Genomic DNA, 26,725 nt, shown 5'->3' with positions numbered 1-26,725 from the left:
CCTCCAACCCTGCTGACCACTGATGCTTGCTCTCTTTGGGCTTTCAAGATGGCTTCTGGTGGTAACTGTGCTATTTCAGTAGCAGCAGCTGACAAGAGCAGAATCCCATCGCCAGCATTGCTGCAGCTTACTAAAAGAGGAGACGGCAGTGATGTCAGCGAGGTGCAAACACGCCAGCAGGGACACTGACACTAAGCTACTGAGATGCCGGTAACAGGACAGATAAGCACCGCTGACCACTCCTGCCCTTTCTGCTGACCACAGAAACGCACAGTCTCATTCCCTTGGCTTTGGAGACAACCCAAGGTTGTGTGGCTCTGCCATTTCAAAGCTGCCTTAGCAGTCTACAAGGCCAGGAAAGCTTTTTAAAGAGAAATGAAACAGCAGCAACAACTGAACAATGAGATGATATCGCAATGAGGGATGCGGGTGGCGCTGTGGGTTAAACCACAGAGTCTAGGACTTGCCGATCAGAAGGTTGGCGGTTCGAATCCCTGTGATGGGGCGAGCTCCCGTTGCTCGGTCGCTGCTCCTGCCAACCTAGCAGTTCGAAAGCACGTCAAAGTGCAAGTAGATAAATAGGTACCACTCCAGCGGGAAGGTAAACGGCGTTTCTGTGCGCTGCTCTGGTTTGCCAGAAGCGGCTTAGTCATGCTGGCCACATGACCCAGAAGCTGTATGCCGGCTCCCTGGGCCAATAAAGCGAGATGAGCGCCGCAACCCCAGAGTCGGTCACAACTGGACCTAATGGTCAGGGGTCCCTTTACCTAAATATCGCAATCTCTGGGTTTTCTTACAACCCAGCAAAGGTTATGATGATTAATTCCTCCCAGGAGTTTTAAAAGTCTGTGACTGGGCTGGTGATGCATTCTCCCCTCGTCACCGCTGATCCATGAAGGTAAGAGCTCTGCTTTGTGCAAGCTATTTTCTACACCAATGCAGTGGGGAAAAGCTAAGTTGCGTCTCAAGTATGGGTCCTCATGTGCCTCAGTAGGTACACTCTGTGATAGAAGCTCTTTCCGCACTCTGGGCATTGTTGCTGCTTTTCGCCATTGTGGGTGCTCTGGTGTCTACGAAGGTTGGCGCTCTGGCGGAAGGATTTCCCACACTCGGAGCAGTGGTACGGTCTTTCTTCCGTGTGGATTTTCTTGTGTGCATTGAGATGCGCCTGCTGGTAGAAGCCCTTTCCGCAGTCCGAGCATTTGTATGGTTTCTCTCCCGTGTGCATCCTCTGATGCCTGATAAGGTACGCTCTCTGACAGAACCGTTCCCCGCACTCGAGGCATATATGTGGCTTTTCGCCATTGTGGATGCTCTGATGTCTACGAAGGTCAGAGCTCTGGAGGAAGGATTTCCCGCACTCGAAACAATGGTGGGTTGCCTCTTCCGTGTGGATTTTCTTGTGTGCATTAAGGTGGGCTTGCTGGTAGAAGCTCTCCCGCAGTCCACACATTCATACGGTTTCTCCCCAGCGTGGGTCCTCTCATGCTTGACGAGGTATTCTCTCTGACAGAAGGCTTCACCGCACTTGGCACATTTGTGCGTTTTTTCACCTTTGTGGATCTTCTGGTGCCGAGAGCGGTCGTTGCTCTGACGGAAAGATTTCCCGCAGTCTGCGCATTCGTAGGGCTTCTCCCCTGTGTGGGTTCTCTCGTGGGAAATAAGGTGCGACCTCTGACTGAAGTTTTTCCCACAGTACGAGCATCTGTATGGCTTCTCTCCGGTGTGCAGCCTCTTATGTTTACAAAGCACACCCCGCCGGTTGAAAGATTTGCCGCAGTACAAGCACTTGTGAGGTTTCTCTCCTGTGTGGGTTCTCTCGTGTTCTTTAAGGCTCCCAGTCCCTGTGAAGCATTTCCCACAATAGGAGCACCGGTATGGCTTTTCTCCTGTGTGCACTCTCTGATGGCTACAAAGCCCGGTCCTCCGACTGAAAGATTTCCCGCAGTCCAAGCATTTGTAGGGTTTCTCACCCGTATGGGTTCGTTCATGGACTCGAAGGTACGGTTTCTGGTGGAAACCCCGCCCACAATCTGAGCATTTGTACGGCTTGTCAACTATTTCCAGTGCCTGGTTCTTAAGGGCAACAGAAGTCTGGCTGAAGCTGACCGCACAGTTGATGCCTGCCTCCTTAATCTTCTGCTGGTTGACTCCTGCTTGCAAAATGCTTTTGCTAAATTCTTCTTTGCCTTCCCCAAGGGAAGAGGCTTCCTTTACTTTTGTTCCCGGATCACTTCCCATGTGGCTTTGTGGTGCCTGTGGCCATCTGCGCACCTCTTCCAGTTCAGGAAGCAGGAATACATTCCCCTCGGATATTCCCAAGGGCGCCCCACTGAATTCCACTTGCTCATGTGGTGCCCACTGCACACTCTTTTGTCCAGCTTTGCGGTCCTGCTTGTTGGCCCCTGAAATGGAGAGAATCTCAGAATAAGCACAACTAGCATGTGGAACTCAATGCTACAATATACACCTAATCAGCTTATGGCATCTGTTAGGGTGAGATGAAGCAATGGGTGCAAATGAAGAGCCAAGCTACACCAATCAGGAGACTCGTGGGACACAACACAAGTGAATGGGCATCCCTGGTTCAAGACCAGGTTCCCCCATCCCTGCACTGAGGCTAGAATGGAAACCAAGGAGACTGGCTGGCCTGCTCATTCATTCACATGGAATCCTTCTTTGCCCACAGTAAGCAACCGAGTTAATAAATACAAGGCAGAACAGAAGCACCTCAGAATGAATCTGATACAATTAAAAATTTTATTGAGTAAATTATTGGTTGTATTTACAGGCGTACCTCGGCTCTCAAACGCCTTGGGAACTGGACGTTCTGGCTCTCGAACGATCGAAAACCGGAAGTGAGTGTACCAGTTTTCGAGCGTTCTTTTGGAAACCGAACAGCGGACAGGGCTTCCGCAGCTTCTGACTGGCTGCAGGAGCTTAGAAGCCGTGCTTTGGTTTCTGAACATTTCGGAACGGATTCCGTTCGACTTCCGAGATACGACTGTATTTCCCACTTTTCCCCCAAGGAGCTCAATGTGGCATACATGATTCTCATTTGTTGTTTAGTCGTTTAGTCGTGTCCGACTCTTCGTGACCCCATGGACCAGAGCACGCCATGATTCTCATACTTCTCATTTAATCCCTGAAACAACTCTGTGAGGCGAAGAGGCAGTGATTGGTCCAAGTCACCCAGTGAGCTTATTGGCTGAATGTGGATTTGAACCCTGGTCTCTCAGATTCTAGTCTTGCAACCTCTCATCACCTAACTGGGCTCATTCTGCTTATTAACCTTGCCATTAGGAAGAACTTTCTGATGGTAGGAGCTGTTTGGCAGTGGAAACAAACTGCTTTGGGAGGTTGTAGACTCACCTTCCTTGAAGGTTTCTAAGCAGAGGTTGGGTGGCCATCTGACAGGGAGTCAGCACTGCAGGGGGTTGGACTAGATGGCCCTTGGGTCCCAACTCAACAATTCTATGATTTTATTAGTTAGCACACACTTTGGAAGCTGTTTGAGTACTGAATACTTTCTGTTGGGCACTCTTCAAAGTTAAAGCAATCACAGTGATACTTTAGATGTGGAAAATAAAGAAAGCTACGTTTAGTACAGGAAATGTATATTGCATAGTAAAGAGTTCCTGGTTCTAGCAAACTAAATTGGAGATGCAAAAGGAGCCAGACTCGCTCTTTTGCTCTCTATGGGACAGATAAAGACGAAAGGAAGCTTTCTCCCCATGTAAACCACACCAGTCTTCATATAAGCCGAGCTGAATCCCAACTCCTCCTCCAGAACTTACTGAACAAGATGGCTGCACCAGCACCCTCCGTCTGGGCCTCCGCGGCAAGCTGCATCTTCACTGCATCTGACAGGCTGTGCTCAGCATCAGAGGGATCAACAACCACCCCTTCCAAAGCCTTGGACAGCTGGAAATAAGGGCAGGTGTACAATTATCTTATGAGAAATAGGAACTGGGGCCTGGTTATATCAAGGGTTGCACTTTTCTTTTCATAGTCACAACTCAACACACAGAAATTCAGCAGACGAAAGGCTTCCTGTTGCTTCATCACAGGTCCACATATCTATATCTGGCCCTTGGAACCCTCCCAGGGCCACATTTGCTCTCCCCAGGTCACCCCCTTCCCTGTCCTTACTTCACACCCTTATTGTGGATTTTTGCCTCACTGGAATGTGTCTTTGACCTCTGATAATGTCTCTTGCTGGTCCGGATGGAGCCTACAAAGGGTTGTGTGAATATCCGTAGAACCTAGCTTACTGTAAAAAAAAGGGTGAAATTTGCATTCATTGCTTCAGCCAGCTTTGCCTCTGTGGAACCATTCAGAAATTGTGCCCCTGCAAATGTTGTTCCAGGAAGCATGAGCCACAATGAGGGATGATAGGAGCTGTAGTCCACTAACATCTGGAGGACAACTAGTTCTCTATCCCTACAGCAACTGCTGAAGGCCCATCGCTCAGTGGCAGGGATTTAGGTAAAGGTAAAGGGACCCCTGACCATTAGGTCCAGTCGTGACCCACTCTGGGGTTGCGGCGCTCATCTCGCTTTATTGGCCGAAGGAACCGGCGTATAGCTTCCGGGTCATGTGGCCAGCATGACGGAGCCGTGTCTGGCGAACCAGAGCAGCGCATGGAAACGCCGTTTACCTTCCCGCCGGAGTGGTACCTATTTATCTACTTGCACTTTGACGTGCTTTCAAACTGCTAGGTTGGCAGGAGCAGGGACCGAGCAAGGGGAGCTCACCCCGTCGCGGGGATTCGAACCGCCAACCTTCTGATCGGCAAGTCCTAGGCTCTGTGGTTTAACCCACAGCACCACCCGTGTCCCTGAGATTTAGGTACTCACCTGCTTTTCAATTCTCTGAGCCCTCCGTAGTCCCAGCAGGAAATCCTCTGCCAGGGCCACCGCCTGGGCGCAGGTCTGCGGGCAGCCATCCCTGACCCAGCTCTGCATTTCCTGGGGCAGGACAGCTAGGAACTGCTCCGGGGTCACCAGCTCCAGGATCTGCTCCTTGGTGTGTCTCTCCGGCTTCAGCCACTGGCGGCAAAACCCCTGGAGCCGCCTGCAGACCTCGCGGGGCCCCTCGGCCTCCCAGTAGCAGAACCGCCGGAAATGCTGGCACCGTTTCTCCAGGCCAATGGGCTGTTCCTCTTCCAGAATCCCTTCTTTCACTTTTGCAGGAGAATCTGGGCTGCTTTCATCAGCTTTCTTGGAGGCTTCTCTAGGAAGGCTGAGGTGAATCAGGGTGGCACTCTCTCCTCTAGGCTGCAAGCCAGCCTCCTTGAAGGAGGAGGCCCGGAATTCCTTCGGGCTTCCTGCCGAGTGGGGTGGAGACAGCTGTGGGGCTCTCCACCCTAAATACGGGGCCTACATGGTCTTCAGGAACTCCTGCCACTGGGCCTCCCAGCACGGCTGCAGCCCCTCCTCAGGTTCCTGCTTAAATGGCTTTGGAGCCATCCCAGCCAGAAGCTTCTTTTTGGTCCCACTCTGGGCAGCGTGAAAAATTTCCCCTCTGGACTCTAACCTCTCCTCTTCCTCAGGTGCTTCTGGGTAACGTTCTTCCACTTTCATCCTCCTTTGCACTGCAAAAGGAAATTCACAGGCATAAATGGAAAAATAGGGCAGTGCCAAGCAAATGTAACCTCCAATCAAGATGTCTCGGTCAAAAAACATCAAGGCTGCCAACATGGTACCCGTGGGCATTGGTGCGCACACCAGTATTGATTATTGCCTCATAAGAAAAGGTTTAAAATAGAGGCTCTTTATTTGATATGCGGGGCGCTGTTTTTCCCTATTTTTTTTCTGTGCCACATTCCTAGTGGGCGCAATCTTGACGGGTCTGCCAGGGGCACAAGATCAGCTGGCTACAGCTCTGCAACCCACAAAGCCCCAGTATGACTCACACTTTGGTGGAATCAGTAGGAAAACAAGATTCTAGATTTCAGGAGCCGGCAATGAGTAAGAAGCAATAAATAATGGCTGCCATACTGAGGGCTGTTAGGTGAGCCCTATTCCCCCCCCCCCCAGAGCATCAACTCCCAGAGGTCCCTGAAAAGAGAGACTGACTGGTAAGCTACTCTGATAACTGTAGCCACTGCTTTTTTTCTGGGGGGACGCATACCCCTAAAAATTTCATGAATGCGTTTGACCTCATTGAGGGGCAGTATTTCAATATGAGTAGGAAAATGAGAGTACCCCAAAACTTTTTTTGGGGGGGGAGCACTGACTGTAGCTCTGTGAGGGGAATTGAGGGGTCTCCTAACAACACTCAGCAGCTTTAGCTAGCTACATTTCCCAGAATTCTTTGAGGGTAGCCATGACTGTTAAAGTGGTATAATACTGCTGTAAAAGTAAGGTGGAAATGTGGCAACAATCAAAGTGCACTGCTCTACAAATGATTGGAGAACCAAACTTGAGGGCTTGTCCGCACTTCTTCTTGTCCTGCTATTTTCCCACTCTTTGCTGCTGAATGGGAGCAAATGTCCATCGCATTCTCCGCAGGCCGACGTCTGCTCTGATGCAGCAGCAAAAAGCAGGTTTCCCAGGGGAATGAGGTGGAGGAAACGGAAAACCACTTAGGCCTGTGCTTCCTAGGCATGGGACCAGCCCAAAGCTTGCAAGTGGTGCTGACTAAGTTCTTTTCCGGCCTAGGGTTCAAGAGGGGCACATTCTGGCCTGTGCAGCATCCCCCTGAGGCAAGGTTTGGGGCAACTGAGACCTGCCGGATGCTGCTGGACTCCAATTCCCATCAGCCACAGCCAGCATGGACAACGGCCGTGGAGGATGGGAGTTGTAGTCCAGCAATCTCTCAGAGGCCCACAAGTTTCTCTACCCTTGTGCTAAGCTCTGGAAACCCCGACCGCAGTGAGAAGATTTATTGCTCTTTGAAGAGGCCTCCAAGGCCCAGCCCTCTCACCCTTTTGCAAAGCCTAGGGGGGCGGCTCTGGGGGGGGGCTGCAGACACTCCCCTGAGGGCTAGAATAGGGGCTAGATTGCCTGTCCAGAGAGCTACCAGGAGGAGGCGTTGAAGAAAAAGAGCTGTTGTCCTGTTGCCACAGCAACCAGAGGACATTCTAACATGGATGTCATGCCTATGCCCTGACTTGGCACCAGGTATGTGGGTGTTTGGAGGGCAAATCAAACACTCCATAAGCTGGGGATTTGCAGAGCGGGCGAGGCCCCCTGAATCTAGGCCTGAGGATCCCCTTTAAGGGGCTTTCTGTGTTGATACCTAAGGAAAGACTCCTGGAACTGTCAGCCGCTGTCTCAGTCCTTGACAGCACCAACATGGGCAAAAAAAATGAGAGGCACAAATACAAGATGGGGGACACCTGGCTTGAGAGCAGTACATGTGAAAAGGATCTAGGAGTCTTGGTTGACCACAAACTTGACATGAGCCAACAGTGTGGCGCGGCAGCTAAAAAAGCCAATGCAATTCTGGGCTGCATCAATAGGAGTATAGCATCTAGATCAAGGGAAGCAATAGTGCCACTGTATTCTGCTCTGGTCAGACCTCACCTGGAGTACTGTGTCCAGTTCTGGGCACCACAATTCAAGAAGGACACTGACAAACTGGAACGTGTCCAGAGGAGGGCAACCAAAATGGTCAACGGCCTGGAAACGATGCCTTATGAGGAACGGCTAAGGGAGCTGGGCATGTTTAGCCTGGAGAAGAGAAGGTTAAGGGGTGATATGATAGCCATGTTCAAATATATAAAAGGATGTCACATAGAGGAGGGAGAAAGGTTGTTTTCTGCTGCTCCAGAGAAGCGGACACGGAGCAATGGATCCAAACTACAAGAAAGAAGATTCCACCTAAACATTAGCAAGAACTTCCTGACAGTAAGAGCTGTTTGACAGTGGAATTTGCTGCCAAGGAGTGTGGTGGAGTCTCCTCCTTTGGAGGTCTTTAAGCAGAGGCTTGACAACCATATGTCAGGAGTGCTCTGATGGTGTTTCCTGCTTGGCAGGGGGTTGGACTCGATGGCCCTTGTGGTCTCTTCCAACTCTATGATTCTATGACATCAAAAGTTTCAGGTCTGGATTGAATTAGCAATGATGATTCCATATGCACCTACAGATCCAGAGGGGCCTACTCATGAGTAAGCAATCGTTGAGAGGCCTCCACTGCCAGAAGTAGTGGCCAGGGGCAGGTCATTGGGAGCATCACCATCGGGAGACGATGCTGGGCTCTCAGATCTGGTACACCAACTTGGGCCATCACTGGCAATATATCATAAAATATACAGCTGATGATAAGGCATTACACATTGAGGGGTGGGGAATCAAGCCAAACGTGGCCCTCATGCTGAAAAAGTTCCCAATTCAAATTAAAATGCATGGGCATTCAGAAATGCAGACACCTCAAAGGCATTGAAGAACTGGGCTGCCACCCCCAAGCTTTCTGCTTTTAATTCCGCCCTCCCATTTATTTATACACCACCCTTCGGCAAAACATCAGGGCAGCGTACAGAAGAATTATTTTTTAAAAAATTAACTTTTAAAAATGCAGTTTTTACATAGAACCCAGTGATAAAAAAGGAGTTCTTCCAGTTGGCTTTCTGTCTGTCATACAGCTCTTGGGGAAGACTCAAAGCTTGATGGTAAAGCAGCTAAAATCCTTGACATTTCCAGGTAAGCTGAGAGAGGGACTCCTAGCTCTCAGCCCCTGGAGAGCTGCTGAAAGTCCGTGTGCCAATATAGTGCAAAAGGCGGCTTCCGATGTTCCTAAAGCCCTAGGAAGAGCACTTTTTGCAGAGATCACGTTGTGAGACGTTTGTGGGGAAGGGCTTTAGTTCAGCGAGAAAGCTTTGAGTGCAGAGGATCCCAGGTTCGGTCTGCAGGCAGAGCTGGCAGGGAAACACCCACAACCCGGCTGCTGCCGGCCAGTGCAGACAATACTGAGCTCTATGGACCAATGTGACCTGACTCGGCCCGAGGAAGTTTCCTACGTTTCTGCAGGAGGAGAGGGGTGGGCGGTGGCCAGCCTATTGAAGAGGGAGGGATCAACCCTGCTGCCTTCATCTCTCTTCTTCCAGCCTTGGATTTCTGCTATTCCGCCACCCACGCACCTCTTTCCTTGCAGACAGATCTCCCCTCCTCTGACCCACCTGCTCCTTGGGGCTTCTGCATGGCGCGCGCGCACGCATCTGAAGAATTTGCAGCCGGCCCGCTCAGTCAGATCCCGGGCTACCAAATCCCAAAAGCCAGTTTTCCAGGAGTGATAAAAGGGGTGCGGGGGGGGGGTCAAGAAGCAGGAAGGAGCGTCTGCAGCTGAAATTCCTGGGTCTCTCTCTAGGAAGTCTCGCTCTTTACGTTTAACCCCTATGTAGCATTTTCAGTGCGGAGACCCACTAACTTACAGATTAAATGCATAATAATAATAAAAAGGATACCTTTTTGCATAAAATGCGCGCGTGCTTCTTTGCGGAGATGCGCGTTTGCAACAATTTAAGCAGAAATATAACTGTTGTGACTGCTCATTTGGCTACGCAGCCACAGACTGTGGATGATGTAGCAACTTCCCCGCAAAATCCACACCATACATTTTCATTTATTTTACATTTTATTTCTATCCCAATTCAGACCCCTGAGTGACCCTATTGAAACCAGCACTGAAAACACAGCAAAACATTTCAACGCACCCCCCTCCAAAAGAAAAAATGAATTCCCCCAAAGAGTCTTGGGAACTGTAGTTCTTTAAGGGTGCTAGGAATTGTAGCACTGTAGAGAAAGACTACAGTTCCCAGGGGGTGAAGGCATGTGTGTTAGATGCGTTTCAAGTGCATAGTGTTAATCTCCACTCCATCCCAGCTCTGCCATTTTAGAGGTTTTTTTTAATCTTCAACCCAGACTTGATGGGGAGATTCCATCAAATAGAGGACTGTTCTCCTTAAAGTAGGGCACATGACCATCCTAGGTAGTTCTCACTGTGGTGGTAAACCTGTGTCTAGACTGCAGCACTTCAGATTTGGGTGGGGCCACACATGGTTGAATGCACCCCGATGAAGGAAATATATCCTGTAGGTAGGTTGTTTACTTTGGCTCAGCTAACAGTATAGACAAAATATCTTTTATTAAAAATATAAAGCATGAACAATTAAAAGTCAAAACATCAATGAGTTTTTTTTAAAGTAACCATAAAAATATCAGAACTGACTGATTTGTAAAAACGTTACATGAAAAAAAAAGGAGAGACATTGCACACACTACAAATCAAGAAAATCTTTAATAAAAATAAATAAATCAGAACTGCCCCGCACTGTAGCAGTACTAACATTTATTAACGTGCAAGACAACAGGAACGTTTTAGCCTGATGCCTAAATTCTAACAACTTTGGAACCTACAGTGGCAGAACACCATGTCGGAGGCTGTAAACTTGGTTCCTGGCTCTGAGCCAGATGCTGCTGATCGAGGGAAGAATACAGCTATCAATAGCTGTTGTTGTTTAGTTGTTTAGTCATGTCCGACTCTTTGTGACCCCATGGACCAGAGCACACCAGGCCCTCCCGTCTTCCACGGCCTCCCGCAGTTTGGTCAAACTCATGCTGGTAGCTTCGAGAACACTGTCCAACCATCTCGTCCTCTGTCGTCCCCTTCTCCTTGTGCCCTCCATCTTTCCCAACATCAGGGTCTTTTCCAGGGAGTCTTCTCTTCTCATCAGGTGGCCAAAGTATTGGAGCCTCAGCTTCAGGATCTATCCTTCCAGTGAGCACTCAGGGCTGATTTCCTTCAGAATAGATAGGTTTGATCTTCTTGCAGTCCATGGGACTCTCAAGAGTCTCCTCCAGCATCATAATTCAAAAGCATCCATTCTTTGGCGATCAGCCTTCTTTATGGTCCAGCTCTCACTTCCATACATCACTACTGGCTACTTGCTACAATAGCCATGGTGTACCTCCCACTATCATGTTATTATGCTTTTTATTATGTTTTTATTACTGTGCTCTGTATAGTGTGTTCTCAGTGTTGTACACTGCCCTGGGATTTTTTGATAGAGGAAATAATAATAATAATAATAATAATAATAATAATAATAATAATAATGGACTTTAAAATGTTCTTTGTATGTTCTTAAGGGACCACTGTAATTGTGGGTTGCAGGCAGGAGGCCGCTGAACCAGATGCAACAGCACCAGGTATATAGAACCAGAGTCAGCCCCCTTCAAAGGTACTTTCTGCTGGGTCCAAGGAGTCTATGCAGGTTAGGCTCAGAGATAGTAACAGGCCCAAGCTCACCTGGTGATCTTCACCTTTGCACTTATCAGTTATGAAGGCAGAAGCTGATGAGCCTTTGCACCTTTTAAACTGTTTGCACAAAAGTCAGGATTCCAATAACTGGAACTGTAAACCCTGCAGCCATTGGGTCGGTTTGCTGTACCTGGGCAGATCTGAACCTGTTGAATATCTGCCTTTGCATGCAGCTGCTTAAAGGCACAAGAATGGCAGCATTAGCATGAACAAAAGAGTAATCGCATTTTAAGATTGGCGTGTTTGTTGCAAAGCAGTTGTGTACTGGAATCCTCTTCAGTCGGAGGGCTGAATTTTTATCCCCAAGTGGGAAAGTGATATACATAAGGAAGTGGAAGGGGTTTAAATAGTGGGGACAAAAGACAAGAGGGCAAGCCCAGATATGTGACAATTTAGGCAAATAGATAAAGATCCTTATCTGGATCTTTGAGACTGTTGGGAGCCCTGGAGCAATTCCAAAAACAGGAACTCCTTGCTAAGGAAGTTCCCTGGATTGTTATGTCCTACAGCAGCCTTCACTAGCCCAGTGTTTTTCAACCACTGTTCCACGGCACACTAGTGTGCCACGAGATGTTGCTAGGTGTGCCGTGGGAAAAATTGAAAAATTCGAAAGAATTTTTTTTTAAAAAAAAGTCAATTTTTTGCCCACTAGGCGGGCGCCGGACTGTGTCCACCCTATTTTCCATCCGTCCTGGGTGGGGATCAGATCGGATGGGATCGGATGAGAGCGGACAGGCGGTCCGCTCTCATCCGATTCCCCATAGAGAGCAGCGGGGCTCTGACATCTCCCTCTCCGCACACAGTGGTGGTGTGCCTCGTGATTTTTTTCATGAAACAAGTGTGCCTTTGCCCAAAAAAGGTTGAAAAACACTGCACTAGCCTGATCCCAACTCCCAGCAGCCCCAGAAAGCACAGCCTCTCTGCTCTCTGTCTGTAGATTAAATGGCAAAATCAAAGGTGCTAGCCCCTGTGACTTATTTTGGGTACAAACCCACCTCATAGCCCAACACTTCAGATACTGTTGCACAAAATTGCTATTTGCGGTCTTCTTGTGGACAAATTAGAAGTGCAAACTATGAGTCAGGGATGATGGGAGCTAAGAATCCAACATCTGGTGAGCTGCAAGTTTCCCATCCCTGAGGCTGTATATGCCAGTGCTATTTTCCTAGAAAAAGAGGTACCAGAGTGCCTCCCTTGTTCTTTATAATGGCAGTGAAGCCCATCTGAGTTCCAGCTGAAAAAAAGCCCTGTTAAGCACCATACATTTAAAGCGCCCAACTCCCTCTCCCAAAGAATCATGGGAACTTTAGTTTACCTGTGTGAGTGCCTGTGTGAGTGCCTTGAGGCGGTTGGAAGATGGATGGCGGCCAATGGATTGAGGTTGAATCCTGACAAGACAGAAGTATTGTTCTTGGGGGACAGGGGGCGGGCGGGTGTGGGGGACTCCCTGGTCCTGAATGGGGTAACTGTGCCTCTGAAGGACCAGGTGCGCAGCTTGGGAGTCATTTTGGACTCACAGCTGTCCATGGTGGAGCAGGTCAATTCTGTGTCCAGGGCAGCTGTCTACCAGCTCCATCTGGTATGCAGGCTGAGAAGGGTCCGTGAACTGTCTCGCCAGAGTGATGCATGCTCTGGTTATCTCCTGCTTGGACTACTGCAATGCGCTCTATGTGGGGCTACTTTTGAAGGTGACCCGGAAACTACAACCAATCCAGAATGTGGCAGCTAGACTGGTGACTGGGGGCGGCCACCAAGACCACATAACACCAGTCTTGAAAGACCTAGATTGGCTCCCAGTACATTTCCGAGCACAATTCAAAGTGTTGGTGTTGACCTTTAAAGCCCTAAACGGCCTCAAAGGCCCAGTATACCTGAAGGAGCGTCTCCACCCCCATCGTTCTGCCCGGACGCTGAGGTCTAGCGCCGAGGGCCTTCTGGCGGTTCCCTCATTGTGAGAAGCAAAGCTACAGGGAACCAGGCAGAGGGCCTTCTCGGTAGTGGCACCCACCCCGTGGAATGCCCTCCCACCAGATGTCAAAGAGATAAACAACTACCTGAGTTTCAGAAGACTTCAGGGAAGTTTTTCATGTGTGAAATTTTAGTGTATTTTTGGTCTTTGTTGGAAGCCGCCCAGAGTGGTTGGGGAAACCCAGCCAGATGGGCGGGGTACAAATAAATTATTATTATTATTATTATTATTATTATTATTATTATTATTACTACTACTACCTGTCACAGAACTACAGTTCCCGGTGCTCTTAAACTACAGTTCCTGGGATTATTTGGGGAAAACATGCTTTAAATGGCTGGTGCATTGACAGCAGACCTGCTACCTCACAACAGATTTTCAGTGGACAGGTATCCTCTATCCCCAAAGATACTGGAGAAACTCTCTCTTTTATTTCTGCTTCCTATGCTTTCCCAAGTACCAAGCACTGTTTCACGGCCAGTGCCCCAGACCAGGCACCAGTAGCCATTCAGAAATATTAGCATTCTTTTGTGAAACCCAGGGAAGCTGATCCAGAATGCTTTAAAGACAAAACACTTTTTCTTGCATCTGGAATGCTATCCCCAGGGGAAACCCCTTGGGCACAAATGTTGTCAGCTTTTAAGTACCAGACTAGGGCATTTTATTTAACCATCCCTTTGGTAGTTAAGGTCTGCCTCTTCATCTTTTATTTTTTATTTTATTTTTTGAAGTACTATTTATTGAACAATTAATAAAAATACAGAATAAAAAGAAACATTTAACAGAATAAAAGAAAAAGAGCAAAGAACACTAACAAACAGAACAGAAAAAAGATTAGAGTTTTCATATCCTTTACTTCATCACTAGTTTCTTGACCTCCTCACACCTCCCTTTTTGTATTCCAGTTCAGATATTTAGTTCAGCAAATCCTTACCCTCTATCCTTAACTTTACTCAAGATCTTAACCTATATTGAAAATACATTTTCCCTCATTATCAATCTATATTTACATATTCTTATTAATCTTTTTACCAATACCGCTTATTTTCCATCCAACGTCCATTTAACATTCATAAATTTTACAGTATTTTTTTAGATATTCTTTAAACTTTTTCCAATCTTCTTCCACCCTGCCTCTTCATCTTTTAGTGGAGTTGGGTTAGGACTTGTCTTTCTTGGTTCTATAAATAGATAGATAGATAGATAGATAGATAGATAGATAGATAGATATTTCTACCCCGCCCATCTGGCTTCATTTCCCCAGCCATTCTGAGCGGCTTGCAACAAAAGATTAAAAATACATTAAAACATCAGTCACTAAAAACTTCCCTAAACAGGGTTAAACTGAAGACAAAAACTTCAAGATAGAATGGGAAAAAATTATAATTTATTTAGGAGACCACTGTAAGCAGATGAAAACATTAGCAGGATTTTAACACTTGTAATGTAACAATATGGACAATATGGAGAAGTACAAAATATGGATTACGAAATAATATGCAGCTGAAAACGTTAACAATAAGACCCTTGAAGGGGATGGTGGGAAGTCTGGAGATTCAGAGAACTCTCTAAAGGTAGATATGTATTTGGCATTGTTATAGCTTTACACTTGTAAAATCAAATAGAAATTATTATTTTTTAAAAAGGAATTGGCCTTCTTATGGTGCTGTTGGATGAGCATTTTAGGAATTTTTGTATTGCACCTTTGTTTTAAATTTGGTTTTTAAATTCAGTCAATACATTTGTATTTTGTTTCATTTTGAAACATGTCCTTTTTGAAACATGTCATTTTGGGGGGTTGGACTAGATGACACTTTGGGTCCCTTCCAGCTATACAGATTGGTGATTTTATGGCCCAACATTCACTCCTCTCAAGCCTGTTTTTGGCTCTGAACCTCATCCATATATTGATAAAATAAAAAAATTCCTTCCAGTAGCACCTTAAAGACCAACTAAGTTAGTTCTTGGTATGAGCTTTCGTGTGCATGCACACTTCTTCAGATACACTGAAACAGAAGTTGCCAGATCCTTCTATATAGTGAGAAGGTGGGAAGGGGTATTACTCAGAAGGGTGGTGGGAATGGGAGATTGGCAGATAGCTGAGATGAGCCTGTTGACGACATATATTGATAGAAAGCCTTAGAGGGCTGGACTAGGACGTGGGAGTCTGGGTTTCAAATCCCCACTCAGCCATGAAGCTGACAGGGTGACTTTGGGCTGGTCACTGTCTTCTCTCAGCCCAGGGTTGAGTCAGTCGCAGGGTTGATCTGAGAGGCTCATGAAGGCCACCTTGAGTGCTTTGGAGGAAAAGTGGGATAGAACTGTAATAAAGAAAGGTGGAAGGAGAATAAAAGGAGTGCCCCAAAACAGGCTAAGTCATGTGTATGTATGAACTGCTCCTAACCACAAAACCATCCCTGTACACAGACCTCTAGCGTATCAGGAGCCTTGTTTGTCCTGACAGGCTAGTATTCTATCGGCAATGCCTTATCTTAAAATATCATAGAACTGCAGAGCTGGAAGATACCCCAAGGGTCATCTAGTCCAACCCCCTGCGATACAGGAACCTCAACTAAAGCATCTGTGATAGATGGCCGTCCAACCTCTGCTGCTATCTTTCTATGGGCAGGGCCTTTCACGTGTGTGTGTGTGTGTGTGCGTGTGTGTTCATGCGAGGGTGTTTCAGCTTTAAAGGGGCATCCAGTCCCGTCCCCACCACCTTCCCTGAAATCAGAGGGCGCCAAATACTCCATTGAGAAAGTCTGAGCACGCTTTGCAGAAGTTAAGCGACCACCTGCATTCTTTTATTCCCCCTCCTCCCCCCCGTAATCTTTATTGTTTTTTTTATTACATACTGCACATACACATATTGCATTACATTTTACATTTATACTTGCTCCTAGGAGCTGACTTCCCTCCTTCCTTCTTCTGGCTTTTTTTATACGTCTTAGATTTTTCGCATTTTCCTTATCCATTTTTTATACAGTGGTACCTTGGGTTACATACGCTTCAGGTTAGAGACTCCGCTAACCCAGAAATATTACCCCAGGTTAAGAACTTTGCTTCAGGATGTGAACAGAAATCATGCTCCGGCGGCACGGCCGCAGCAGGAGGCCCCATTAGCTAAAGTGGTGCTTCAGGTTAAGAACAGTTTCAGATTAAGAACGGACCTCCAGAACGAATTAAATTCTTAACCCGAGGTACCACTGTATTGTTATTCTTCTTCCACATTTGTCCAAAAAATAGCTGTAAACAAATAAATCCTTCTATAACGCACAATTCTTGTTGTCTGTCTATTTCCATTTACATCTACTGTTTATTACATTGGTCGCACTGTATGTTTTAGTTCTTATTCAAAATAAAAAAATTCCTTCCTGTAGCACCTTAAAGACCAACTAAGTTAGTTCTTTGTATGAGCTTTCGTGTGCATGCACACTTCTTCAGATACATTTCGTGTGCATGCACACGAAAGCTTATACCAAGAACTAACTTAGTTGGTCTTTAAGGTGCTACAGGAAGGAATTTTTTTATTAGTTCTTATTGTTATTGTTGTCCAGTAAAATTCTTTGTAGTTCCCATTATGAGGTTTGTTTCAATTCTACTGGTTTCACTATTGCACCTTATTCTTTTTGAAATGTTTCATCGCCCTGTTGTGGAATTTCCACCGGCCAACCTGCATGCTGTGCATAGCGGGCAGGCAGGCATTCAACCGGTGCAGCTTCTCCCGGGCAAAACTAAGGCACGGCGGGGAAGGTGGACGCGGGGCCGGATGAGTCATCCGATGCCGCACCGCTGCATCCTCCCGCCGCCCGCCCCCCCCCCGGCCGGTGCTTCTGGGGGGTTTTAAGAAGAGGAGGCGCTGGGCTGAGAGGGGTTAAACGCACCGAGCTCTTCTTTCCAGACAGGCGCGGCCGGCTGCAGAAGAGGAGCCCCGGGAGGAGGTGGGCTGCTTCCCCCAGCCCGTTCTCTCCTTGCAGGAGGTGCATTTCCAAATCCGCCCATCACCACCCGCTCTCTACCTCTTTGCATTTATTTTTGCAAAAAGAAAGAAAAGAAAGGGGGGGGGAGAGAGCCGCGCATACCCGCAGGACTAGCGCCATGCAAAGCCTTCCTGGATCAGGTGAGTGCAAACCAATGATGGCTGGCCTGGGACGAAGCATCCTTGGCTGGAAAGATGAAGGCAGGGGCGTCTCCCACCTCCGAAATAAAGGATTCTCACCTGTGGCAGGTCAGAGAGATAAGCGGGCGGCTTATTCCCAGCAAGAGATCTCAGCCTGTTTAGTGGGGAGAAGGGAAATGGGTACCAGCACTGAGGATATTGGGGGGGGGGGGGGACATGGTACTATTTGGCTTTTGTAGTGCCTTGGTTTCCCCAGGGGATTCCAGATGAAGGAAATACAGTGGTACCTCGGGTTACATATGCTTCAGGTTACATACGCTTCAGGTTACAGACTCCGCTAACCCAGAAATAGTACCTCGGGTTAATAATAATAATAATAATAATAATAGATTTTATTTATATCCCGCCCTCCCCAGCCGAAGCCGGGCTCAGGGCGGCTAACAACAATAAAACAGTATAAAAGTATAGCATAAACAACACTCTAAAATCATTCATTATAAAATTAATTAATTAATTTTAATTAATTAATTAAGAACTTTGCTTCAGGATGAGAACAGAAATCGTGCTCCGGCAGCGCGGCGGCAGCAGGAGGCCCCATTAGCTAAAGTGGTGCTTCAGGTTAAGAACAGTTTCAGGTTAAGAATGGACCTCCGGAACGAATTAAGGACTTAACCCGAGGTACCACTGTATGGGATACCCGGAGGAGAGAGAGCCCTGCTGGAAAGGTTCCCCTCTCACCCCAGTATCCTGTTTCTGATAAGACAGGCTTATCGGTCCAGGGAGGGCTCATAGGAGCCAACTCCTGGGGGCTGGGGGAGCTTCCGCCCCCACAATATTTGAGGGGGCTGTGCCCCTCCAAAGCTGATGGATTGCCATTCAAATGTTGTGCGTGCAGCTCATCATGCAATCGATTATGCGGGTCGGGGCTCTTACCTGCACACCTCTCCCCCAATATTTTATAAAAGTTGGCACCCCTGGGAAGGCTGGTGTGATTCTCACTCCTGGTTGCACCTGGGTTCGAATTCTGTGCAAGCCCACAAGAAGCGGAATGTCTCCCTCTATGCATGCAAAAGCTCCCTGGTCTTCCCAGGTAGGGCTGGGGAAAGACCTCTGTTTAAAACCCCCCGAGAGAGGCTGCCAGTCAGTGTAGGCAATACTGAGCTAAGTCGGCCAATGGGTCTGACTCGGTATTAGGCAGCTTGCAATGTTCTTCTCCCATCACTTGCTCTCCGCTCTAGCATGGAGAAATCACAGTTGCACTGCCTTGAGCTCTTGATGTTTTGCTTAGCTATTGCGGCTGCGTTTGATTTGATGGGCAACTTCCCAAAGGGTGAAGAGATGCCTAATTCTTCTTTAAGGCCTGCCACTGCCCTTGTGAAAGTGAACCCCGTAAATCAGTGGTTCTCAAAACTTTTTTCTCTGGGCTACACTTTCAGAATAAAAATGTGCTCACAATTTTTTAAAATTGATAATAAATACATGGGGGCGGGACTCCTAGCAGAGATTGATTTATAGGAGTATCCCTTGATGCTCTTGCTCTTGTTTTGAAAATATTTCTATCTGTATTCTGCAAATAACAAGCATTATTTTGATACCGTATTATATCACACTGAAATGTTTAGATGTTTATTTGATTGTCCTTGATTCTTCCCACTACATTTGCCATCCTCTCCTGCCACACCCTTTGAAAACCACTGTCCGCAAAAATAATATGTTTATAAAAAGCGGGGGGAAACTCCCAAGAATGATCAGTGAGCTTTTGAATCTGCCAGGTTGACTGTTAAGCGAATGAATGACTCGGGTCTTGCCTGCGGGGCTCCCACTGAGGGGTCTGGTCGGCCACTGTGAGGAAGTATGCCGCACTGGAAGGGCTATTGGCACGATCTAGCAGGACTCTGCTTATGTTCTAGAGCACGATTTCCCAAACTTGGGTCTCCAGCTCTTGCTGGACTACAACTCCCATCATCTCTAGCTAGCAGGATCAGTGGTCAGGGATGGTGGGAGTTGTAGTCCAAAAACAGACGGAGACCCAGGTTTGGGAAACGCTGTTCTAGAGGCAGCCTGCTTCTGAATACCAGCCACTGGGGAGCTTCGGCGGCTGTTGCCTTCCTATTAGCTTGTGGGCCACTGGTGGAACCAGGATGTTGTCTGAGACGGGCCTTTGGTCTAACCCAGCAGAGCTTCTCTTCTTAAGTTCCCTGAATGAGGAGCTCCCATCATCCATTATTATTATTATCTTACTTGAACTGATTTTATAATGAAATGATTTTAGAATGTTGTATCATTTTACTGTTGTTAGCCGCTCTGAGCCCGGCTTCGGCTGGGGAGGGCAGGATATAAATACAATTTTAATATTATTATTATTATTATTCCAGTAGTAGATAGGTAGCCGTGTTGGTCTGCCATAGTCAAAATAAAAAAATTCCTTCCAGTAGCACCTTAAAGACCAACTAAGTTAGTTCTTGGTATGAGCTTTCGTGTGCATGCACACTTCTTCAGATACACTGAACAGATACACAGATACTTCTTCAGTGTATCTGAAGAAGTGTGCATGCACACGAAAGCTCATACCAAGAACTAACTTAGTTGGTCTTTAAGGTGCTACTGGAAGGAATTTTATTATTATTATTATTATTATTATTATTATTATTATTATGACTCCACACTTTTCAATGTTGATTTTATTTGCAGCACAAGGAACGAAGATGGAGGAGCAGGACTCAGCGCAACCTGGGGAGAAGCCAGAGGAAGGTGGGCCGGCCCCCCACGATATCCAGATCAGAGCGGTCCGGGAATTCTGGACAGGGGTGCCTCCGGGAGCGATGGGGGAACCCCTGTGGCAGGAACTCTTGAAGATGATGCAGTCTCCTAATTTTGGGCTGAGAAACCCCCAGCTGATGGACAACGCTGCTGCTTTCCATCCCTCTTTCAAGGGGGCAGCTGATGCCGGCCAGTGGCCTAGAGGAGAGCAAGCCCCAGATCCAGGGGGAGGCCTCCCTGAGACCTACATGAGCCCAGAAGCCTCCGGAAAAGTGAAGGAGGAGATTCCAGACGAAGAAGACTTGGAGGCACGATGCCGGCACTTCCGGGAGTTCCGCTACCGGGAAGCGGAGACCCCCCGAGAAAATGGCCGGCAGCTCCTGGAGGTTTGTTGCCGGTGGCTGAGGCCCGAGAGACACACCAAGGAGCAGATGCTGGAGCTGGTGATCTTGGAGCAGTTCCTTGCTGTCTTGCCCCAATGGATGCAGCGCTGGGTGCAGGAACGCAGCCCCGAGAATATGTCTCAAGCAATGGCACTGGCCGAAGGCTTCCCTCTCCTCTCTGAAGAGTGGGAGCAAAAGGTGAGGCGGTGTCAGCGGTGTGGCTAGTGCCCCTTTGGGAGTGGTAGGGCAGAAGGCAGGGAGCCGAACAGTAGGTGGCGCCACTTCCCAATGAAAGCCAGAGCCAACAAGTTGTGGGTTTGTCCCCCATCCTCTTTTTCCTCAGCAGGCACATATATTGGCCTGGTTCTCATCAGATGCTAAAAGAAACTGTGGCTTAGTACGAACAAACAAGATCCCATCTGCGCCATACATTTAAATGCCTATGTAGCACTCACCCCAAGAATCATGGGAACTAGGTTCCAAGTTACACAAAGGTGTTTACATTCCTCTGCACTTTATTACTGCAGTACATTATGAAAATGCTCAATTTCTCAAAGAAGGCATTATCTTGTCTATCCTCTGGAAAAACCATCTATGAGAAAATGGATAACTAAAATTTGGGGCGCAGTATGTATGCTTACATACATACATATGTATGTATATATGTGGGACGCGGGTGGCGCTGTGGGTAAAAGCCTCAGCGCCTAGGGCTTGCCGATCGAAAGGTCGGCGGTTCGAATCCCCGCGGCGGGGTGCGCTCCCGCTGCTCGGTCCCAGCGCCTGCCAACCTAGCAGTTCGAAAGCACCCCTAAGTGCAAGTAGATAAATAGGTACCGCTTACCAGCGGGAAGGTAAACGGCGTTCCGTGTGCTGCGCTGGCTCGCCAGATGCAGCTTTGTCACGCTGGCCACGTGACCCGGAAGTGTCTCCGGACAGCGCTGGCCCCCGGCCTCTTGAGTGAGATGGGCGCACAAACCCCAGAGTCTGTCAAGACTGGCCCGTTCGGGCAGGGGTACCTTTACCTTTACCTATGTATGCTTAGCTTACATATTAGGTGAGAACCAGAGGGGGCATAGTTCCAGTGGTGTCCAAACGTTTTTCAAAGGGCCAGATTTGGTGAAGTGAAGGGCTGTGGGGGCTGACCAAAGTTGTTGACCCTTTGGTAGACAGACAATCATTGAAAAGTGGAGCCTTTTTATAATGTACTGTAGGAATAAAGGGCAGGAGAATGTAAACCTGTTTGTGTTACTTGGAACTTCGTGATATTAATTCATTGCATGTGATTTTGGTATGGAATTCTGTTCCTATATGTTTGGCTCTATATATCCCCTTTACTCCACATCTATTTCATTTTATTAAGCATCTGTTATTAGATTTTGTTGTGTTTTATTATAAATGAATATATACGTTGGGCAGGAGAGATTTATGGGAACTGTTGTTTACCCCTCACAGAGCAGCAGTTCCCAGGGCCCTTAACAAACTACCTTTCCCAGGATTCTTGGGGTGTGCCACAAATGTATTTGGGGAAGGAGGGGAAATATTAATGTATAGCACAACTTTTTGGCAATGGATTAGATTTTGTCAAACTTCAATCTTAAAACAGTGTTAAAAACTTCCGTGTGTCTTAATTAACTGCAAATATTTACTATATTCAATAAACCGACTTGCAGTTTGTTGAAAGTTTATATTGTCTTTTGTCTTGCCCCCTCCTTTAAATCTGACATTATGTCTCAACCTGGCCATTGAGACAAGACTCCAACATTCTTTAATGTTCCAGTTCACACAGAATGATGCCACAGAACAGCCAATTTCCTGCAAGTTAAAAATGATTAAACCAACTATTACACATACAAAAAAGAGAAAAGAAAAAAGAACAAAAGCTAATAAGAAAGTTCCCAAAAAAGAAACCTAAAAAACTGGTAGTTGAAAAAATAAAAAAGAAGAGAAAAAAGAAAAAAAATCTTAAAAAGAAATAATCCATTTTTCAATATCTTTAAGTTCATTTGCTTATTTCCTTGACCTCCTCACACCTCCCCTTTTGTATTCCTGTTTACAAAGTCCTTTCAGCAAATCCTTACCCTCTTTCATTTATCTTTACTCTATAATCTTAACCTATTATAACTATATATTTTCATCCAAATAACTATCTATATTTACATATTCTTATTAGCCTTAATACCAAAACCACTTATACCACTTATTTTCAGTCCAACATCATTTTAACATTCATTAATTTTACAGTATTTCTGTAGATTGTCTTTAAATTTCTTCCAGTCTTCTTCCACCATTTCTTCTCCCTGGTCTCGGATTCTGCCAGTCATTTCTGCCCAGACTTGAAGACCTTTGAACTCTAGACATTATTATATCTGTAGCATTGACTGGGGGTTCCCCACAGCATCCCTGTAAAACTCCCTAACCTGCCTGCTTCTCTTTCAGCCCCCAGGACCATTGAAGGAGGACTCTGTTGATTTCCCCTTATCGGAGCAGAACCCATCGGACCCTCATCAGAACCTCCAAGTGGAGGCCAAGCAAGAAGAGACGGGAGCAGCCTCCTTGCTGGGTGAGCCTCCTTGCTGGGATGGCAGCTGGGACCTGGCTTCTGCAGCACCTGTCCCTGTCTGCTTCCTGTCACTCGGACCAACATCCAAGGCCTTGCTCTGTGCTAAACTACAGTGGCACCTCGGGTTAAGTACTTAATTCGTTCCGGAGGTCCGTTCTTAACCTGAAACTGTTCTTAACCTAAGGCACCACTTTAGCTAATGGGGCCTCCCACTGCTGCTGTGCTGCCGCCGGAGCACAATTTCTGTTCCCATCCTGAAGCAAAGTTCTTAACCCGAGGTACTATTTCTGGGTTAGCAGAGTCTGTAACCTGAAGCGTCTGTAACCCGAGGTACCACTGTACAGCAGTCATAACATCTTGTAGGGATGCTCATCAGCTTTTAAAAGGTGATTAGGTAAATTCAGGGAGGATACGGCTATCAAAGGCTATGATGGGTGCTGACGGTTTTTGCAAAAAGACCAAAAAAAATAAAATACCTCTGTCCCTAGTTTGTACACGCAGAAATCACAGACTTGTGGAAATGAAAATCAAAGCACCCTTGATGATAGCACACACATCCCAGCACTAGGAAGCTAACTAACACTTGGAGTGTTAATGACAAGATCTTCCTGTTCTCATCAACACTTGTTTTATTTAAGGGTCTTCCATATATTTAGCCTTTGATGTCATTGTAACACATTTTGGGGTGGTTTGTTTTTTGGCATTTCTGATCTCCCTGCTTAAAATTCCATGATACACAAAGCACGCACTTCCAACTGTGTGAAACTTTTACGTAAATTTCAACATCACAATTCACAAGATTATTTAAAATGATTTGCGTGCCGAAGCGTTTTCTTTCTTATTTGATAAAGCTCATCTAAGATGCATCGCTTATTCTTGCAATTTAAAATAAATTTAGCAGTTTCAAGTTGTGTGCTTTTCATTTTTTCTGTAAGACATCTGGCTTTTAAAATTGACACTAGCAAGTTTTTCTGGGGAGGGGGGAGTAGTTAATCTTGCCTAGGAAGTAGCCTACTACTGGTACAGACTAGACCCCATGATTTTTTGGGGGTGCACTTAGGGGGCTCTGGCAGCAGTGACTACTGCTGGCAGCCCTGTTGCCTGGCCAGCCTTGTAGTTTCCTGCTTCCCTTCCCAGCAGGCCTCTCCCCCTTCCACCCATTTCCTACAGCAAGGCAGGAGAGGGAGGAGGCAGAGGCAGTTGATTTTAAATGTTTGAAATATGCTTTTGGCTTATATTTAATTTTACTGCTTTATCAATTTGGTGTTTGCTACCCTGGGAGCCTTTGTGGGGGAAATGTGGGCTAGGAACATATTTTCCACCGGCAGAGTGATGACACCGTTGGGCACAATTCATAAGAACAATAGACAATCCATAGAAGCAACTGTCGTTTCCCTCAGGGTGGGCCATGTTTGACTGAAACCAAGATCCTCTTTCTGTTCCAGCAGGTGACCAGCAGGTGAGGGAAGATGAGGTGGAGACATTTCAGCTGGCAAAAGGACCCGAGCAATGTGAACTCAACGGGGTATTGCTGGATGGAGCAACCGGGATTATTTCTCAGGGACCGAACACACAAGAAACATTTGGAAACCAGCGGGTTCGAGAAAGCCCTTGTGGTGGCAGAGGTTCCCCTGAAGATATGTCCTGTGAGAGAGAAACAGAGGGACCCGACCGCGGAGAAGGACGCAGCCAGAGCTCTGACCTCCCACAGAGGCGGCTGGCCCGCAGGCGAAAGAAAACGCACGTGTGCTCTGAATGCGGGAAAGCCTTTGACCGGCTCTCTGTCCTGGCGAACCACCTGACCATCCACACAGGAGAGAAGCCCTACCAGTGTGTGGACTGCGGCAAGGGCTTTGGCTACAAAGCGCTCCTTGTGAGGCACGGCCGGAGCCACGAAGGACAGAAGCCGTACAAATGCTTGGCGTGCGGGAAGACGTTCAGCACCAGCACTATCCTTTCCGATCACGAGAGAATCCACACGGGAGAGAGGCCCTTCACCTGCGCCGACTGCGGGAAGTGCTTCATCAAGAGGGGCCACCTGATGAGGCACCAGCTGACCCACACGGGGGAGAAGCGCTACAAGTGCTCTGAGTGCGACAAGAGCTTTGGGGACAAGAGCCTCCTGACCACCCACAAGAGGAGCCACACGGGGGAGAAGCCGTACACCTGCGCCGAGTGCGGGAAGAGCTTCAGCCAAGGATCGCACCTCATCACTCACAAGAGAATCCACACCGGAGAGAAGCCGCACCAGTGCTCGCACTGCGGGAACAGCTTCAGCCGGCGCTACGACCTCCTCATCCACGAGAGGACGCACACGGGCGAGAAGCCCTACCCGTGCCCTGAGTGCGGGAAGAGCTTCCGCCAGAGCTCGCAGCTCTTCGTCCACGGGAGGATCCACATGGGAGGGAAGCCCTACCGATGCGCCGAGTGCGGCAAGAGCTTCCGCTGGGAGAGCAGCATCAAGATGCACATGAAGAACCACGCCGGCGACCGGCCGTACGCCTGCTCCGAGTGCGGCAAGCGGTACGGCAAGTCCTCGCACCTGATCCGCCACAAGGCGACGCACACGGGCGAGAAGCCCTTCCAGTGCTCGCAGTGCGAGAAGAGCTTCACCCAGAGGTCCGTGCTTTACCTCCACGAACGGACACACACGGGAGAGAGGCCGTTCCAGTGCTTGGAGTGCGGAAAGTGCTTCCGCTGGGAGAGCAACTACCAGATGCACGCCAAGAACCACACCCGGAAGAAGCCGTTTGAGTGCGCGGACTGCGGCGAGAGCTACGACAAGGAGTCTCAGCTCATCAAGCACCGCAGGACCCACACGGGGGAGAAGCCCTTCAAGTGCAAGGAGTGTGGCCTGTGCTTCGACTGCATCTCCGCGCTGACGGGGCACCGCAAGGTCCACCGGAGCGAGAGGCCCTTCAAGTGCGCCGAGTGCGGCAGGAGCTACAGCGGAGAGTCCGAGCTCCTCAAGCACCAGAGGGCCCACACGGCGGAGAAGCCGCACAAGTGCCCCGATTGTGACAAGAGTTTTGACTCTAGCTCTGCCCTGAGGGTGCACCGGCGCATGCACACCGGGGAGAAGCCCTACAAGTGCTCAGGCTGCGGGAAGAACTTCAGCCAGAGTTCAAACCTCCGGACGCACATGAGAATCCACACAGGAGAGAACGTGTGAGAGGCAGGCCTCCCAAGGATGTGCGCGGGAACACGGTGGCCACTCAAGTCCAGGAAGCTCTAGGGGCCCAAAGGTTCCCCATCTCTGATTTTGCAGATATTTTTGCCTGGGTGGGTAACGTTAGGAATAGAGCTACATGATGTGGGTAGAACATAGAGAGGTGGGTTTAGAAGAGACATCAACCGACCTTTTTTCATTCTTTCCTTTCTTTTTTATATAAAAAAATAAATGTTTTAATTCCAAGCGTCTGTGTGTGGTTTTGTTTTATGCTCCTTTCTGATGATGGTGAGGCTTGGCATTGGGGGGGGGGGGCTAGCTCTCTTAATAATAATAATAAAATATTTATATCCCGCCCTCCCCAGCCGAAGCCAGACTCAGAGCGGCTAACAACAATACAGTGGTACCCCGCAAGACGAACGCCTCACAAGACGGAAAACCCGCTAGACGAAAGGGTCTTCCGTTTTGGAGGCGCTTCGCAAAACAAATTTCCCTATGG

General features: G+C 47.8%; 2 protein-coding genes and 1 long non-coding RNA gene across 6 annotated transcripts in view; 1 reads left to right on the top strand and 2 right to left on the bottom strand.

Annotated features, from left to right (window-relative positions):
• Nucleotides 1-26,725, bottom strand: part of LOC309525555 — an 88,428-nt gene that overhangs the window by 20,937 nt on the left and 40,766 nt on the right. The window lies entirely within an intron of this gene.
• Nucleotides 195-9,252, bottom strand: LOC309524865 (uncharacterized protein). Of its 2 annotated transcripts, none has more exons than XM_082210013.1 (4): nucleotides 9,121-9,252; nucleotides 4,860-5,589; nucleotides 3,798-3,924; nucleotides 195-2,405 (listed from the first exon to the last, which is right to left on the bottom strand). In XM_082210013.1, exons 2-4 carry the CDS (start codon nucleotides 4,965-4,967, stop codon nucleotides 988-990), a joined length of 1,653 nt encoding a protein of 550 aa, XP_082066139.1. In that variant the 5' UTR covers nucleotides 4,968-5,589; nucleotides 9,121-9,252; the 3' UTR covers nucleotides 195-987. The 2 variants fall into 2 exon arrangements, with proteins under 2 accessions (XP_082066139.1, XP_082066138.1); XM_082210012.1 differs by having other exon boundaries at nucleotides 4,860-5,596; nucleotides 9,125-9,252.
• On the top strand, nucleotides 17,137-26,552 carry LOC309524644 (uncharacterized protein). Of its 3 annotated transcripts, none has more exons than XM_082209445.1 (4): nucleotides 17,137-17,354; nucleotides 20,046-20,695; nucleotides 22,934-23,057; nucleotides 24,503-26,551. In XM_082209445.1, exons 1-4 carry the CDS (start codon nucleotides 17,333-17,335, stop codon nucleotides 26,227-26,229), a joined length of 2,523 nt encoding a protein of 840 aa, XP_082065571.1. In that variant the 5' UTR covers nucleotides 17,137-17,332; the 3' UTR covers nucleotides 26,230-26,551. The 3 variants fall into 3 exon arrangements, with proteins under 3 accessions (XP_082065571.1, XP_082065570.1, XP_082065569.1); XM_082209444.1 differs by lacking the exon at nucleotides 17,137-17,354 and adding an exon at nucleotides 17,363-17,462 and having other exon boundaries at nucleotides 24,506-26,552; XM_082209443.1 differs by lacking the exon at nucleotides 17,137-17,354 and adding an exon at nucleotides 17,363-17,462 and having other exon boundaries at nucleotides 24,503-26,552.

The sequence above is a fragment of the Podarcis vaucheri genome (assembly GCF_965113315.1).
Source record: "Podarcis vaucheri genome assembly, chromosome: 2".
Taxonomy (NCBI): Eukaryota; Metazoa; Chordata; class Lepidosauria; order Squamata; family Lacertidae; genus Podarcis; species Podarcis vaucheri.
The sequence above is the reverse complement of the archived record's forward strand: the minus strand, read 5'-3'. Positions and strand labels throughout refer to the sequence as shown.

Coding starts and splice junctions, on each gene's coding strand:
- LOC309524865 (XM_082210013.1), bottom strand. CDS start 4,967: ATGCAGAGCTGGGTCAGGGATGGCTGCCCGCAGACCTGCGCCCAGGCG. Junction 3,925..4,859: donor CTCAGAGAATTGAAAAGCAG/GTGAGTACCTAA, acceptor CCTTATTTCCAG/CTGTCCAAGGCTTTGGAAGG. Junction 2,406..3,797: donor TGGTGCAGCCATCTTGTTCA/GTAAGTTCTGGA, acceptor TCTCCATTTCAG/GGGCCAACAAGCAGGACCGC.
- LOC309524644 (XM_082209443.1), top strand. CDS start 17,369: ATGATGGCTGGCCTGGGACGAAGCATCCTTGGCTGGAAAGATGAAGGC. Junction 17,463..20,045: donor AGGATTCTCACCTGTGGCAG/GTCAGAGAGATA, acceptor TTTTATTTGCAG/CACAAGGAACGAAGATGGAG. Junction 23,058..24,502: donor GGGAGCAGCCTCCTTGCTGG/GTGAGCCTCCTT, acceptor TTTCTGTTCCAG/CAGGTGACCAGCAGGTGAGG.